Raw genomic sequence first — 16,672 nt, forward strand, 5'->3', positions numbered from 1 at the left:
TTCTGTTTGGTGAGGTGGAGACAGTCACTAAGGACACATGGGTGGTGGTGACAAGGCCTGAGTTGTTGTTTAATTCTCCTTTGGGGTATTCCTGCACTCCACACAGACTCTCAGCTACAAGTTCTCTAAGCTGCACCTGGATGGCTTAAAGATTGCCAGCACATCTCTCTTCTCAAATGAATGTTCAACAGTTCCCATGTTCGCATATAACACGTCCTAAGACCTTTTCTCTCATCAATTTTACTTGCGCCTGATCCTGTCCCGCAGAATCTACTATCTGCTGTGTCCACTGAAGGCGGGATTCCTCCTCTGTCCTTACGGAAACCCTTTCTGTAGAACACTCCACACCCTCCTGGATAGTGGGCTGTGAAAGGGACACAAAGGTTTGTCAGAACACAGCCCACGATCGGAGTGGTGTGAGAAGTCTGATCGTTTTCGAGAACACTCCAAGACCACCAGAGTCTGGTGACAGATTCTTCGAAGCACAACTGCTCTTGGACTGTGTTTTCGTGCTCTTTCCCAGGTGCAGTGGATAGGAGTGAGTTCACCCCAGCAGCTGTTACTTGTGTGCCTCTGTTTCGGCCACGGGCAGCTTGTCCTTGTGATTGTGTACAGCTTGAACTCCTGAGGGCTTTACTCAGGTGACCTTTCTTAACCCTCAGGTTTCAAACTGTCTGAGGCTCTGACTAAGGTTGGCTGTTTCAGGAGAGTTCAGCCCACCTCACATTTTACACCTCGCTCTCCCAGGCTCACACAGCTTGACACCGGAGCAGTAAAGAAAGGGTCACTGTGGAACATATTGCCCCCCGCCCCCTTACTTTCCAGGACAGACAGGGGAAGAGATGATGAGGGCGAGCAACCCACGATTCAGGGCAACCTACAGCCAGTGTTCTGATGAGATGGAGGGAGAGCTCAGTGCCCAGGGAGTTCAAAGCTGCTCTCTCTGGTGGGGGCTCTAGAGACTGGTATCATTAACAGGGACGAGCAGAGTGTTACTAAGTAGATTGGATCCTCTCCTTGGACTATACCTACATGTCGCCCATGTTGTGACAGCCTGGCTTGAACAATATGCACAGAAGTCTCTACATTTTCTAGATGGACACTATCCCTGAGGGGCTGATTTGGCATCGTAGACACAAGTTTTGGTTCCGATGCTACTTCTGGGCGTAAACTGATTGGGTTCCCCCCTCCCCCCCCAACTATGAAGTAGGCTCATTTGGCTAGGTACCTAATCTTTTTCATGGGTTTTGGGTTAGGATTATATTAGTTCATATAAAATCACTTGCCAGCTACAATAGAATGTCAGAAAAAAAATTAGAGGTTATTTCTGACTAGTCTTATTACCAATATTAATGGTAACTGATGCTAGGTGTTTCTCATGTACCGAATGCTTTTCATTTTTTTTATAAATTTTATTTTCTGATGATTTCAAAGTCTGTGTCTGTATCGGTGTGTGGGTAAACACTGGAGCCTGCAGAGGCTAGAGATGTCAAGTCTCCTGGAACTGGAGTTACAGGTGGTTACGACTTGATATGAGTCCTGGGCATTGAACTCGGGTCCTCTGAGAGAGCGTCATTATCTGCTCTTAATTTCTAAGCCAACTGTCCAGCCCCTTACTTAATAGATTCTGATACTTGGGGACAGATAGCAGGGCTTCAGAAACTCACAGTCCCTAACTCTGTCTCTGGAATCCGAGAAGCCTGGGGAGGGAGACAGTGGTAGGTCCCGTTGCTTGCTCAGCCTTCTGCGCTAGGTGAGGGACGAGCTGAAGTCTGCAGTAGCTCACTTTGCTCTTTCTCATTGTGGATGCATGCTGAAGACAGAAGTGTTCAAACCAGACCCCTACTTCCATTCTAGGTGTAGAAGAAGACAGAGGGAGGTTATTTTTAAGTCTGAGCTCATACTGAGTCCAGGTCCTTTTCCACCCACCGTCGTCTTGACGCAGTCAGGACCCCTAGGTATTATTGTGCCGAATTTATAAACGAGGAAACCGAGGGGTGGAGTCATTTTCAAGTTGTTATGAAACTGAGAAATATAAAGCCCAAATATAAGCCTGGGCTGTCCACCCATGCCTGTTGCTCCCTCTGTAGCCTTCATTCTAAAAGAATCCACTCTGTGGTATCTGTGAGATCTTCTTACTTGGGTAATCTTCTGAGGAAGAAGGTTGATGTCTGGTGAGAGATTTGTCCTTCCTATAATAGGATCCTTCTCCCTGTTCTCTGCCCTGATTTCTCCCTCCCCCCATCCCAGTCCCAGGGAAAGGCCAAGGAGTCAGGAGTCTCCACAGATGAACAGCCTGGAGAGAGAGAGAGAGAGAGAGAGAGAGAGAGAGAGAGAGAGAGAGAGAGAGAGAGAGCTCCCTGCCCTTAGCTACTGACCCGGAAATCCTGGGACAGAACACACAGAAGGAAACGTGTAGAGATAACTCTGCTCAAGGAGGTCACATTGACCAAAGCAGGACAGTCATTTTTGGGAGCTGTTAGAAGACTCAAGATATGATTTCCAGATTGCTTGTTATACAGGTAAGAAAAATGGAGTGTCAAGAACCTGAAAGGACACACCCCAGGCCGCAATCTAGTGACAGGCAGAGTCTGGGCTGCAGCCGGGCACTAAATGAACAAACGTGTCTCTTTAGCTTTCCTGCTGTCAACTTCACTCTTATGGGATGGTGGCTCTTTCAGGAGGAAGGCTCAAAGTTGAGATCTCTGTGAAGCCCAGAAGCCAGGACCCCTCCTGGGCCTCTGCTTCGGTCTGCTCACACTCCTGCTGAAGAGCAGGAAGTGCTTCCTCTTTCATCTCTCGACAGTGCGTTTTGGAGACAGGAAAAGGGGCTTGTAGAAAAGAGCTAAGAGTGATCAATAGTTTATTCTTGCTTAAAGAACACAAAAGGTAAGATCAGACATTTAAGATGTAAGCCGACATTGAGCCCAGAAGCAGAATATGATCCCAGGAAGAGCTTCCTCAACCCCCAGGGTAAATATGGGGGAGGCCTCATTTTTGTCACTTCCTTCTCTGTTCTGATAGAGCTGGATGCCCGAGAGGTGAGAGCTCGGTGGGGCGGGGCGGGGCGTCAGAAACCTTCTACAACCTCTAATATTTCCCTCCCTCTGTTAGCACCCACAACTTCCCCTGCTAAGGGAGGAAAGTGGAATGCATTATTCAGTTTAATAATTCATACAAATTGCAAAGTTTACTGTGTGAAATGAAGGGGCCTTAAGAGGGCAAAAGAGAAATATTCCTGAGTCTGCTTTAAAAGGGCAGAGGTATGAAGATGATGTTTCATGATTACCTTTCCCTAGAATATAGATCCACATGAAATAAGCAAGTACCCATTCCATTCAGTGGTAGATGGGTCTCTCCCTTCAGTGGTAGGTAGCTTGGAGTCCAGGAATCTTTTCACAAAACAAGTCTAGTTTAGGACTCAATCTTGTTTGGCCCCATCCATCCAGCTAACAAGATTTTACCTAAAAAGCTGGTTTTACAGCAATAAAAACTGAGGTGTCAATAAATGGGCTGTTAGCAATACCCATACTAGAATTTAGTCCTCTTTTGCTGGTATAGTACCCATGGCAATGCCCTCAGCCCAGCTTCTCACCCCTCTACTCTCCTAGCAACTGAGATACCAAGAAGGCTGTGACCAATCAGTGTCAGTAGCCAGGAGCTTAGACTGAGTCCTTGACTGAGAAAGGGATGAACGTCATTTAAGGGCATCTCAGAATGTTCTCCTGTATCCTTGTGCATTTCAAGCTGAGGGTCTCTGAGACATACTGCCGGCTATTCTGGAAAGGACTAGGTTGACTTACACATGCAGCCTGCATGATTGACAGGAGTAGTGTGCATGATGGGGAGAGTCCATATGCAGAAGATGGGGTCTGGGAGCTACTGAAGGCTAGCTGAAGGCTACACCCCACGAGGGCTCCAGGCCACATTGAACATTTGGTATTTTACTTGGAGTCAGTACTGGATTTGGTCCATGTCATAAACTGACATCTTTCTCAGGGGTCTTTCTGTGGTTGTGAGAACAGATTGCTTTGGAGGGTTATTCCAGGTATAAAGTCTAGGCTGCCATCATGTCCTGCCTCTTGAGTCCCGCTATTACAGACACACACTACCACGCTTGGTGAGTACACATTACATATAGCGCCACTAGAATCCAGAGAGAAAGATTTCTAGTAATTCAGAGGAAAGAAGATAATGGCTTAGATCCAGGTGGTCAAAAAGCAGGTGGGATGAAGAAATTGGATTCTGGGCATTTTTTAAAAGGCAGTGAACTGGGGCTGGAGAGAGAACACTTCTGAGAGTGCCCAGATTCAATTCCTAGCAACCACATGGTAGCTCACAACTGACTAACTCTAGTTCCACAGGACCTGATACTCTCTTCTGGCCTCCACGGGCCCTTGAATACAAGTGGTGTGCAGATACATATGCAGGCAAAGCACCCATTTACATAATATCAGTAATAAAAATAACAACAAATTAAAAAGTCATTAACTAATGGGTTTTCTTATGGACTGAATGTAAGGAGAGGATGAAGCCAATGTTTGGGCCTGAGTCCAGGGGAAGGCTGGAGAAGCTTGTGGGAAGGGACAACAGGAGTTCAGCCTTGGCCATGCTGAGATAGCAACGTCTGTTACTTACACCAAGGAAACGTGGCACAGATTGCTGGATGTATGAGCCTGGGGTATGGAGAGGGGTAAGCAGGGCAGGTTTGGTAGCATCACAGGCTCATACACAGGCTTTCAACTGGAGGAGGCCACCAGTGACGTACAGACAAACTAGAGAAGGCCAAAGACCTGTGTGGGAACCCTGGTAGCATCAAGAGGCCAGAGAAAAGAGAAGCAGGAGGACGAACAAGAAAACTTGGGAGCAAGAGAGTTCTAGAAGCCATTTGGATGAAGGGCTTCCAGGAGCAGGAGTGATGGGTAGGGTCTGATGTTGCTCTGGGAGGCGAGAACATGATGAGAACTATTGGTTGTAGACACTGGAAGACATTGGTACCCACGGCAGGAACAGTACTTGACACCTGACCTCTTAGAGCCCTGGTTTGACTATAGACTATTGTTTAGGGTTCCTTCATTGTGAATCTTGCCTTCTCAATGAGATTGCAAACTTTGTAACACCAGGACCAATGAGTCAGCCTGTTCCCAGAGCTCCAGTCCTTGGCATCTGTGGGGCCTTATCGAGCCTGATGTAGGTTCTGTTGTGGCTTGCCAACTCACTCTGTCACCCGGGCAATGGCTGGAGCAATTATCCTCATGCTTGCTTACCTTGGACACAGCATTTCAGCTCCTTTGGGTCTGTGACGCTCTTCCTGCTTTCCCGGATCACAGCCCGGTTCTTCTTGGTTTCTCCCCAGAGATTGGTGCCTCCGTACATGCTGGGAATGTTAAGAATGGCGATGCCTTCCAGGAAGATGTTGCTCAGATCCACCTCAACTCCGTCACACTGCAAAGCAGAGAGAGAGAGGGCAGATCATGGTGGGGCCACGCGTGGTCACCAGGCTTCTAAAAGAGAGTGACAGGTCCTACGCCACCTAATCACTGTCAGTCAGAAACTAAACATCTGGCAGCTTCTCAGAATCGAGGCATTGGCTGCCATGGTGAGACACAGAGTCATCCAGAATGGACTTCCAAAGGGCTAGAAATACTTATGGATGTAATTTAGACAAGGTGGTTGCCAAACTGTCCTTCAGTCCATCCTAATACCCCCCAGTTTGGACCCTTGCTAATCACCGTGAAGATCTGTGGTGTCATTGGGTCCAGAAACCAGTATTAGGTAGATTCTCAACAAATGACAATTTTCGTCTTATTCTTTTATTTTATTCCCGCTCTCTGCCTGGTTCTTAAGAAGTGCAAGACTTTGGGTCTGGGAGGCCTTCCAATCTGCCTGTTTCTCATAAGTGAGACACTAAGTGTGGCTCTGGCATGCGTGCTTGCTGACGTAGCAGAGTTTCTTTATCTGCTTTCTACCACCCCCTCCCCTGGTGAGGTCTGAGAGACTGGACGGCTTCACCGAGCTGGAAAGCTATCCCATTTTGGCACAAGGCTTACCAACACAGCAAAAAATGCGCTAGCTTCAATCCTTGTCCCTCGGGATTGCTGGTGATTTATTTCATTTACAAAAGAACAAATGGGACCCAAAGAGACACGCTTTATTATCCAAGAATGCCCGGATAAACTCTACATTTGTGGAATTTGACTATAAAGACCATGTTGTTTTTATTTTTGTTTGTTTGTTTGTTTGGTTTTGCTTTTTAAATTTTGCTTCTTTTAAGAAAGGAAGACAGTCCAAAGCATATGGTAGCAATCTACTGTCACCTGGGTTGTCTGCTGCTATGGTCTGGATGCCTCCATCAAATTCTTGGTGGGAGTTAATTCCATTGTCACAGTATGAAGAGGTGGGGCCTAATTAGGATTTTAGACGAAGTCTCTAGAACCGGAGCCCCAGATCTTATTAGCCTTGTCCGAGGGTGAAGGAAATGATTTGTGCTCTTGTTGCCTGCAGACGGCAGGACTCACAGAAGGAGAAGCCTCCGTCATATACAGCCCCTAGACCCTGATCCCGAATCCAGGACCAAACGTTTGTTATTTTCTATTCACCCAGCTTATGGTATTCAGGAACGACAGAAAATGGCCTAGAGTACCCAGAAATCAAACTTTCAGAGTCTTCACCAGAGGAGGATGAGAGAGAGAGAGTGTTGGTGCTCCGTATGTTCACAGTGACTCACCCACCGCCTGATTTCTTTGAAGTTCTAATCAGTGTTGGCACCTCTGCCTTGTTTTCCAACCACAGAACAAGAATACAGTGAGCTTTTCTGATAACTGGAAACTCATTTCTCTACTGGGGAGACTGGAGCCTTTGAAAGTCCTCTTTAGTGGGTACGCAGTTCACACAGTGTACAGATGGAAGCATACAGATTTTAAGTTAAGCAGTAACGCTCTCAGACGTAAGGGCTTTCTTTTCCTCTCACTCCTCTGGGCTGCGTGTGGCCACTGCTCACACCTCCTTTCCAGACCTTTCCTATTTTGATTGTTCTGTTTTCTACACACCACAATTTATTCCCTGCCTAATTGTCCCTGACATCGGAAGCATCGGCGCTGACCTGTTTGGTGGGACAGGTGGCAATCACACTGGTCTTTCTTGGGGCTGGAACTCTTATCACATCATCATGGTCATAAAACAAGACATGTACAAAGCACTCATAAATGTGTCACAAATTACCTGCCACTGTCCTTATCGCTGATGTGGTAAGATCTTCATTAGCTCTTTTGTTTGAAGTGGGTAAAAGAGTCACCTCAGTTACCTTGACCTTTGTCTTACTATGTGTTTATATCTCTTGACCTTATGTAGGATTGAAAAATATAGCTTAGATGCAGGACTTTAGATTTATTTATTTATTTATTTATTTAATCTAGTTCTTGGTTCAAACCTCCTTCAGACTGTTCAGATCGATATTCTGTGGCCTTAGTTGCAGCTCACCATCATGTGGGGGTTAAGTCATAGAACGGCAAAACCAGGGATCAAGTCTCTTCTCGGTCACTTTAACACACCACATATCATGCAGTAGTAACCTTAGCGTGAGGTGTTTTATTGATGCAGCGTGTCTTCAGGACCCTGTTCCTACCAGTGCATATGGATTTTGAGATGGAATCACGGAGGCTCTGAGATGAGACGAACCTAAGAGAACTTTCCCCTCCGCCTTTCATAAAGGAAGATCCGTGAAGTAAAACAACTCCCGTGTGAGCCTCTGATCTATGAATGGTGGAACAGGATAGAAAAGCAGGTCTACGGACCTCAATCCTGTGTTCTTCCTGCTGAAACAGAAGAGGGTCTGCCAAGTGCCACACCAGACTTTCCCTGACAACCTTTACTGCAAAAGTAATAAAAGTACTAAAAGATTCTATCTTTAGTTAACTATATCACCCATGCATGAGTGCCAACTCATCAACTCTAGTTTCCAAGGATTAGAAAGAAGTACCTCAGTATGTAGTTCTCATGGTGTGCCCTTTTATCTTTGGGACACTGGGTTTGATCTACCTCTTTGCCTCTCGTTGGATAGAATCTCCTATATCCTAGATTTATCAGAGTGACTTCTGAATGATACCTAAAATCTTCCAACAACCTGGGCTCAACCAAGTGTGAATTTTCCAAGGCCTGCAAGTTGTCCACTGTCCCTCCTTAGACAGGGAGGCAACTTTAGCATCTGTTTCCCCATTTTCAATTTGGGACCCGCCCCCGTGTGCCTTTTGTTGCTGTGATGAACACTGACCAAAACCGAGCCAGGGAGGACTTGGTTGACTTGGTTTACATATCTCAGAGGGAATTCAGGGCAGCAACTCAAGTCAGGAACCTGGAAGTAGGAACTGAATTGGAGGCCATAGAGAGGTGCTGGTTACTGGCTTGCTCCCCATGGCTTGTTCAGCCTGTCTTCTTATACAGCTCAGACCATCTGCACAGGGGTGATATCACCCACAAAGTGCTGGGTCCTCCTACATCAACCATCAGCCCAGACAATACCCCACAGACATGGCCACGGGCCAATCTGTTGGAGGCAATCTCTCTATTGAGGGGTCTTCTTCCCAGGTGCCTCAAATTTGTGTCAAGTAGATAAGACTAACCAGCAAGAGAGCCACTAGAAATACAGAAAAGAAGACCCTTTCTAGATGGCAGAGCCCTGCTGAACTACATTTTCCAGGTTTCATTTTCTACTTTTTTTTGTTGTTGTTTTGCTTCAAACATCATCTAACATCCCCTGAGCAGCAGCCTTCCTAGAGCCAGGTTTAGAGGTCTGAGGTGCGCTTTGTGCAGTTACTCCTGGGTGTGGCTACATGCTGCCTTTGCATCTGTGAACAGTTGCCGTATCACCCCGGCTGCACCTGGCCTCCGTGTTGCTGTCACAGTGACACGACCCCCTTTCCTTCTCAACATGTTTCATGATCTGTTAGGGCTTTATCTTGGAATGTCCTTTTACTGGCCCATCCTTCTTAGGCAACTACTAATTAGGAATTGAGGCTCTGGGTCACTGTGCCAAACATTTTTCTGCACTTCAAAATGAGATTTTCCTGTGCTCTGAGCCTGGAATTGTCCCCTTTCCTTATCTCTTCCTAGACCAGCTGGCTACTTCCCTTGCTGGTTGGAGTAACTTCCAACAGCACATCAATTTATTCATTGTTGATCGAAATATCTCTTTCTTTCTGAAAAAATGATGATAGTCACAGCGGCCCCTGGCCAGACTGCCTTGGGCACCAGACTGCCGCAGTCTACCTTGTCTCTGAGGAGCCTGGTGCTGAGGGAGACACCATTGCTACCCCAGTGGATGGCGTGGGCCCTGGCTCAGGGTCACAGAACATGGCTCTGCACAGATGCAGATGTAGGTTGCCAAAGCAGGCCCTGGATGCCAGATTCCACGCTAGAGATGAGGCAGTGAAGCAGATGCTAGGTTTACAGCAAACCTCAGCTTGCAGCTGTTGTTTGAATAATTGAATCTTCCACTCTCGTTCTAGCTTATAAGGCCTTAGACATTAGTGTTATTAAATCCTGTCTCTCGGCCAGATTTGTTTTAAAAACAACCACCCACAAAAACCAAAGAAATGTACCACCAGCACTCTCCCTGACAAACTGTATTTCACACAGTCACCTTTCTTCCTTGCCTGCAGTTTTAAGTGTCTGCTGTCTCTCTGTGCCCATAACTCTTGCTTCTTCCCTAGAAAGCAGCCCTCCTCCGTCTGCTCTTGGTAGAATCTTCTCTCCGTCCCTCCAGTGTAAACTGGGGCAAATAGTGGAGGGGGGAGGACCCTGAGGTCCGCCCTTGAAAAGGATACTCCTGGGTGAGACTGCTGTGTGATTCTGGGTTGGTCCTTAATCTCTCTGTGCTTTTTAAGAAGACAGAAAATGGGGGTGGGGGGTAACCAAATTTTGGTGTGAGGCAAAGGCAATTCTTAACTCCTACATGATTTGAGCCCCCCCCCCTTTCCTGTGACAGGAAGACCCCATCTCCCACCCCAGGTCATGACCCTGCTCTCCCAGTTTGGCTAGAGCACTTTAGCTTCCTCTCTGCACACCCGTCTCCTAGCCACTGTCTCTTATTTCCTTTGGAACTCCCTAAGATGTAGGTAAAGCTTGCTGTACTGAGTGAGTCTCTCAGAAAAGTGGAATCCAGGAATGGAGCATTGTAGGCCTAACTGGAACACTGGCAACAGCCTGTTCACGAGCTAAATCCTCCAAGTGTTCCATGACGTCATCTGGCCCCCCCTTCTGGGGTGGCTCCAGGGAGAGCCTGGAGCCCTGAGCTGCACTGGGACTGACAGGAGGGCTTGCAGGCTCTGCTCTGAAAGGTGGTTGAGCTGCACTCACCCAGGTGTTTACAGCCAGGCATGGGGCTCAGAGCTGAAGCCTATGGGAATGCAAGCACTCCAGATTGTCCTTCTTGGGTGTTGCTGCCAGGTGCAGGGGCCTCCGAAGCCAGCCCGGCTCCCTCCCCTGTTCGCATGTAGGCTCCAGTTGTTGGCTGCAGTCCACAGTGGCCCCAGCACCCATAGTTCTGGCTTCTTCAGAGAGGGGATAGTTTTGGTTTTTTTTTGGCTGGAGAATCATTGTGTCGGTAACTAGAGACTAGGTTAAGAGGCTACAGGCCTTTGTAAGCAAATGCTAAGCACCCTGTGTTCACCTCCTCCCCAGCCAGATGCTTTGGGTCTCTGCATTTCTAGGCTGAACCTAGACTCTCTCAGCTCTCTGTCCTCACTGAGGGGATCGACAGCATCCTAGGGGATGACGGGGAGGCACCTTGCAGCAGGTCCTCCCCTCTATCCTGAAAAGGCGGGGATGGGAGGACTCCGGATTGCAGCTCTACTGGCCCTTTTCTGCAGGTCCTCCGGGAAAGAGAGTCTATTTATTTGACGGCCTGTTTCAGTTTTTAGACTGTGTTATCCCTAACCTGGATTCTCCACACCACCTGCAGACAGATTTTTTTTTTCTGGTTTGGAGGAAGATTGTTTTGTATCGAAGCTCCACCCATCACTAGGCTGGGTCGCCTTCTGAGCTCCCTGCTTCAGACTTGGAATTCTGTCTGTCGTTACATTATTCTGATGTGCTCCTCCCTTTCTTCCCTTGTTTTAATCTTTTTAAATGGTTATTTCTAAAAGTTCAGAAAAGTAGAGAAATAAAGACCCAGCATCACAGTTACATCTGGCAACCAAACTCATCCAAGGGTCCCCACACACTTCGAACTGTCCTGCGGCAAACCTAGATTTTCTCTAATATGTAAACGGTGTTTATCTTTAAACAATAAAGGCTTACAAATTAAATCCATCATCACCACCCTTCAATGGCAATCATAATTCCTTAACTTTCTTAACAGCTCCCCCCCCCCACCTTTTAAAAAAATTACTGGTTGTCTGAAAGCATTACCATGTTTTATTGATACATCTCTAGGGTTTCTTTTGAACTATAAATTTCTTGTACTTTTTCTCTTTTGGAGACAGAGTCTGAGGGTGATTTCCCCAGTGAGTGACAAAATTCAGGGAGTAGCTCTCCTGCTAAGGGAGAAATATTAGGCTGTATTCGTAGGAAAGGTCTTTCAGTTATAGTGTACAGTGAGGTAGAGGTGGACCACATCCTGACCTTTGACTGGCTCTGATGACTGGGGGTAGGTGGCAGCCTTTGATGCTTAGACTCCATGTCGGAGTATGAGACCAAGCCTGAAGGGCAGGGTTTAGTGGGCTGAAGGAGCCTGGGCAACCCGCCCCTCCTTGCCTCTGTTTTGAGGAAACGGGACACCAGCAAGCATCAGGCAGAGAGAGAGAGAGAGAGAGAGAGAGAGAGAGAGAGAGAGAGAGAGAGAGAGAGAGAGAGAGAGAGATCCATCAAACCTTGCTTGGGAGTTTCAAGTCTTATAGAACCCAGGAGAAACAGGGAGGGGCAGGCAGGGTTGAAGTGGCCTGGCAGCCTAGATGGTGCGTTAGGGCTCTGGAGAAGGCTGGCCCCTGTTTGGCCTGACCTCTTTGGTTTGGAAAGAAGAGAGCTGCTAAGGTTGATAATTAGGCCCTAGGAACTGCCTGTTAAGAGAGACTGAATTGCTCTGTGTGGGCAAAGAGTTGGGACCTGTTTACTTTTGTTTCTGCTGCATGTGGTCCAAACCACCCCTTTGATGCCTGATAAATCCCAACCTGCCCGAGATACAGCAGCTCCTCAAAACTGTTCCAGGCAGCTAGCAGGTAAACAATGCTCCCCTTCTCTGCACTCCATTGGTTCAATTCCCCCTTGGATCTGATGTATATTCTGCCACGTCCCCCAGGAGACATGAAGCTCAGTAGAAGGTAAGGACAGTGTTCCACACAGCTCTGTGTTCTCCACAGAACCAGGCATGTCTAAGCCATACTGGGTGTTGAAAGTAACTACCTGTGAATTGAAACCAAAGCACTGTGGAGAAATCCCTGAAAGGGAACATAAGCTGTTTCATGAAGAACACCCACACAGATCTCCATCCCAAATGAATCTGCCCAACCCCTCTACATGAATATCGTGATGGATGACCAGGTAAAGTAGACTCAGAAGTCCAGGGCTGGAAGAGATGCGAATGTTAACCCTAGCCTGCAGGAAGTAGTCTTGTGGCTATGGCTAAAGTCTCACACCTCACACCCCAACTGGTCGAGGCGCAGGCGGCTCCTTCGAGGAGACAGAGACGACAGAGACATTCATTCAACGCGGACAAACCAGAACTCACTCTCTGCTAGAGGCAGGGACGGAGGTGAAATCAGACAGGACCCAGTGTCCCAGATGCTTTCACAGGTCCCTGCCGAGACAGGTGCTGCTAACTGCTAACCAGCAAAGTCTCCAGGAAAACAAAAACCCAAGAGCAATTGTCGTATTCTAAGGCATAAACACTCCCGACTTACGGCCAATTGCAAGATTACAACCTCAGCAGAGAGGAGAGCTGGGAAGAGATGGGCCTTGCAAGCAGGCTGGCTTCCCTGCACTGCTGGCTAGAGGCAACAAGACTGAAAAGGTGGACCTTTCTATCTGCAGAATTAGAGCATGTACTGTGAGTGTAAGAAAAGTAGCCAGGGAAATCACTGTATTTGTTTTCCCTGGAGAGGAACAAGAGCGAGTGCTTCCAGAGGTAATGTCTGATATGAAGAGAGCAGTCTTGGGAAGGCAGTCTGTCTCCATACAAAAGATGGGTCTGGCATGTAGGTAAATGGTACAGGCAATGGCTTGCTCTGTGTTCAGAGAGGCTATTGGATATGATTATAGGGGCTGTTGTCTGTAGTGGGCAGTGAGATGATAGCATCATTTTCAGCGACTTATGAAACAGGCTCATCATATATTTAAAACCCAATCCTTTTAGCTCTGCGGTGTCAGTACGCATATGCTTGTTATGCAGAGGAGAGCTCACTGACTTGGTGAAGTTAAGGAGGGTCTTTCTTTTCCAATCTTCTGTTTAGTGCTTGTCTTCCCTCAGCCTTCTGGTCTCCTGGATGAGAGGCAAGTGGCAAGGTCAAGAAGCCAGACCAATGTAAAGAGCATGCCCACGAGATCTGTTAGTTCTGTGCTTGGTTACCTAGGAGACAAGATAGTCAGGAGGGGTGGGGAGAGAGCTCTGTGTGTAAGAGCACTACTCGCTGTTCTTATAGAGGACCTGGGTTGGGTTCCCTGCACCCACAGCTGTCTGAAACTTCAGTTCCTGGGAACTGACACCTTCTTCTGGCCTCTAGGAATACTGCACACATATGGCAATATACAGACATGCAGGCAAAAAACTGATACACATAAAAAAACTAATTTTTTTTTTTTTTAAAAAAAAGCAGTCAGGAGAGTTATGGGTCTGTAAGTGGAGGTATAGAGGAACTAGGAATGTATAACTCGTTGTAAATGCATGTGATACCATGTAAAAGATGCATCATTAGCCCTATGCAAGGCAGTCCTGTGGAGGAGTGAGGAGGATGATAAGATGCCTGCAATGGGGACTCCATTCATGCATCCACAGATACTATGTATTTATTTTGTTCCAACCAGGGCCAACTAGGGAACCAGCAGCAAGGAACAGGATGCAACTCTTGTCCAGTATCAGGAAGAATGTTCTGAAAGTCCACGCTATCTAGTCACGAACAGGCTTCTTGGGAGCTTCCTACCTTCCAATAATCAAGAGGCGGTAGGGGCCTCGCTTATTAGAATGTGCCAGAATGACTCCTTTGTCCAGTGTGTAAGTTTAAACAAAATGCCTCCCAGTTAGAGATTCGAAGTTCAGGGTTTACTCTGGCGGGCTGCTGAGTGATGTTTTGAAAATTGTTGTCCTGCTCTCTCTCTTTCTGCCCAGCCTTGACATCCCAGCTGTGTGCTCCACGTTCTCTGTCAGCTAGCTGTGGTGGGCTAGCTAGGCTGGGAAGTAAGCCGCCATCTGGGACAGGAATGACGGTGTTCTGGTGAATCTGTGTGGGCTCAAGGAATGTGGCATTGAAGCCATACACACACAACCTGCTTAAGGACATCCCCTGGGCAGAAAATGTTTTCTCCTTCTTTAGCCTTACTCTGTTGCTATGCCAGGAGGGCACAATGGTGCCTTTGACAGGGGCAGCTGGAAAGGGGATATTGGCAGAGAGACTGGAAGTGGAGTGTTGCAGCTGGGGTGGGGGCGGGGACGCAAGTCCACATCCAGGCGTGAGCCCGCATTGGGTGCCAGTTTCCAAAACAAAACTGCTGCTTCTCAGAGCTCATGGTGGCCTGTTGCCTCAGAGTTGGACAGAGGGCAAAGCCGTTTTCCTCTCCATAGTTCCACCTCCCCAAGCTTGAAAACCTTTGGTGTTTTAGGGCTTTCTTGCTCTGGATGCAGATTCAGCAGCCCTTTCTACCTCTCTGGAGAGCTGAGATGGGATTTCCTGAGAGTCCAACCCCATTAAGCAGAAGAGAACTTGGTAGCCTTAGGACCTGGCAGGGTTTCAGGGCAGGTAGGCCTCTGGGCAGCGAGCAGGGCTCAGGATGGTGGCCCTTTCTTCTGCCTTGCAGGGTCACTGCCCAACATCCTCTCTGTTGTAATGGCCCCACCCACTCACTGTTTTAACTCCGTTCGGTGGGAAAGAGGTGGGAGAGCCTGGCATTTCCTGTCCTGGTTCCCAGTTGTCCAGACCCCTTGGACAGCTCAGAGCGGTGTGTAGGATATCTTCCCACTCTCTGAATGCCAGGCTGTTAGCGCGACCATCCATTTCCCTCTTCGTGCTACCAATGGAGCAGGTGGTTCCCTTGGAGTCTAGTGGCTGCCAACAAAAAACTGACTTCAGGTGGTCGCTGGTAATTTTTATTAGTGTTCATACTGATTATGAGATTTTTCACACTTTGATTCGACTTTACTTTCAACAAATCACTATTGAGAAATTAATTCCTCTTAGGGTCTTTGCTGGCTCTGTGACTGCCAGATGAAAAGAAAGTCCTTGCTTCAGAAAGTTCACTCTCCAATACAAACATCAAGCCCTGAAGGGAAGTCGGCCTGTCAACTACATACTTATGCACATTAGGTGGCCAGCAGAAGTATTATGCAGAGCTGTCCCTCTGTGGGCATCCTGGCATGGGGGGGGGGGACATGTGGGGCTGGCATCACAAACCAAGGGGTTAAACTGGCCTGGTCTTAGAGTATTCATTTTATTTTAAGGCAGGGTCTCACTGTGCAGCCATGGCTGGCCTAGAACTTGCTATGTAGACTGGATTGGCCTCCAACTCACAAAGATCCATTCATCTTCCTCTGCTAGGACTTAAAGGCACAGATATATATATATATATATATATATATATATATATATATATATATACACACACACACAAACATATACACACTTATATATAATTATAGATTTTCATGAGAATTTATGAAAATAATACACAGGGTACAGAGCTGTTATGAGAGTTAAATAAGACATTGTATGGAAATGCTAGGATTATGGATTATAATTGACTTGAGGTATTTGTGTATAAGGACATTTAGTCAATCCTGTGTTAGCATCTCTGCCCTTCATTAACGAGTCAATATTTTTCCTTCTATAACCTCACTGGCCTTAGAAATACAGATTTCTCTTCTGCAGCCCAGAAGTCATATTTGTTTATTATATTCTTTGTTTGACAGTCAAGCTATAAAGGGGAATAAAAAGGATTAAAATATTTTTCTTCCCTGAAGTGCCTGAATCATGGAGTGTGGTAAGAAAGAGCACAAACTATTCAGTATTCTGGAATATCTAAGGAGGCTAATGCATTGCTTTCTTACCTTGAAAAACACATTGCTTGGGGGAAGTTATTCTTTTACCAAGGGACTTTGGCAGCCATAAAGCTCAGCTCTCTGGGGGCAGAGGTTATCTGACAGAGTCTTCCAGAAATCTGCTGGAGGCAGGGCTTTAACTGGACTGTCAGTGGTGGGGAGTCCTGTCCTGGTCCTCTAAGACTTCCTGGGGTCAGCCCATCAGACCCACGACATACCACCCAGCTGTCTTCTGAGAACATGTAGGCACGAGGCTTAATCTTTAAAAGTCATTCCCAAGTCCTTGGAAGACACAAAGTGCGGTATTGTCAGGAATCTGAAGACAAAGGAAAATCAAAGCAATTCACAAAAAAAAAAACAAAAAAAAAAAAACAAAAAAAAAACAAAGGCGACAGAAGAGAACAGAAAAATAAAAGCATATAGACAAACAGGCTC

The 16,672-nt window shown here is 47.0% G+C and overlaps 1 protein-coding gene across 2 annotated transcripts in view; it reads right to left on the reverse strand.

Annotated features, from left to right (window-relative positions):
* Dgkg (diacylglycerol kinase gamma) overlaps nucleotides 1-16,672 on the reverse strand; it is a 190,731-nt gene that overhangs the window by 29,279 nt on the left and 144,780 nt on the right. For both annotated transcript variants that reach the window (XM_021209178.1, XM_021209177.1), the window contains one exon: nucleotides 5,268-5,445. In XM_021209178.1, coding sequence (XP_021064837.1) covers nucleotides 5,268-5,445 — 178 coding nt within the window. The remainder of the gene's footprint in view (nucleotides 1-5,267; nucleotides 5,446-16,672) is intronic.

Source organism: Mus pahari, chromosome 12 (genome assembly GCF_900095145.1).
Source record: "Mus pahari chromosome 12, PAHARI_EIJ_v1.1, whole genome shotgun sequence".
Taxonomy (NCBI): domain Eukaryota; kingdom Metazoa; phylum Chordata; class Mammalia; order Rodentia; family Muridae; genus Mus; species Mus pahari.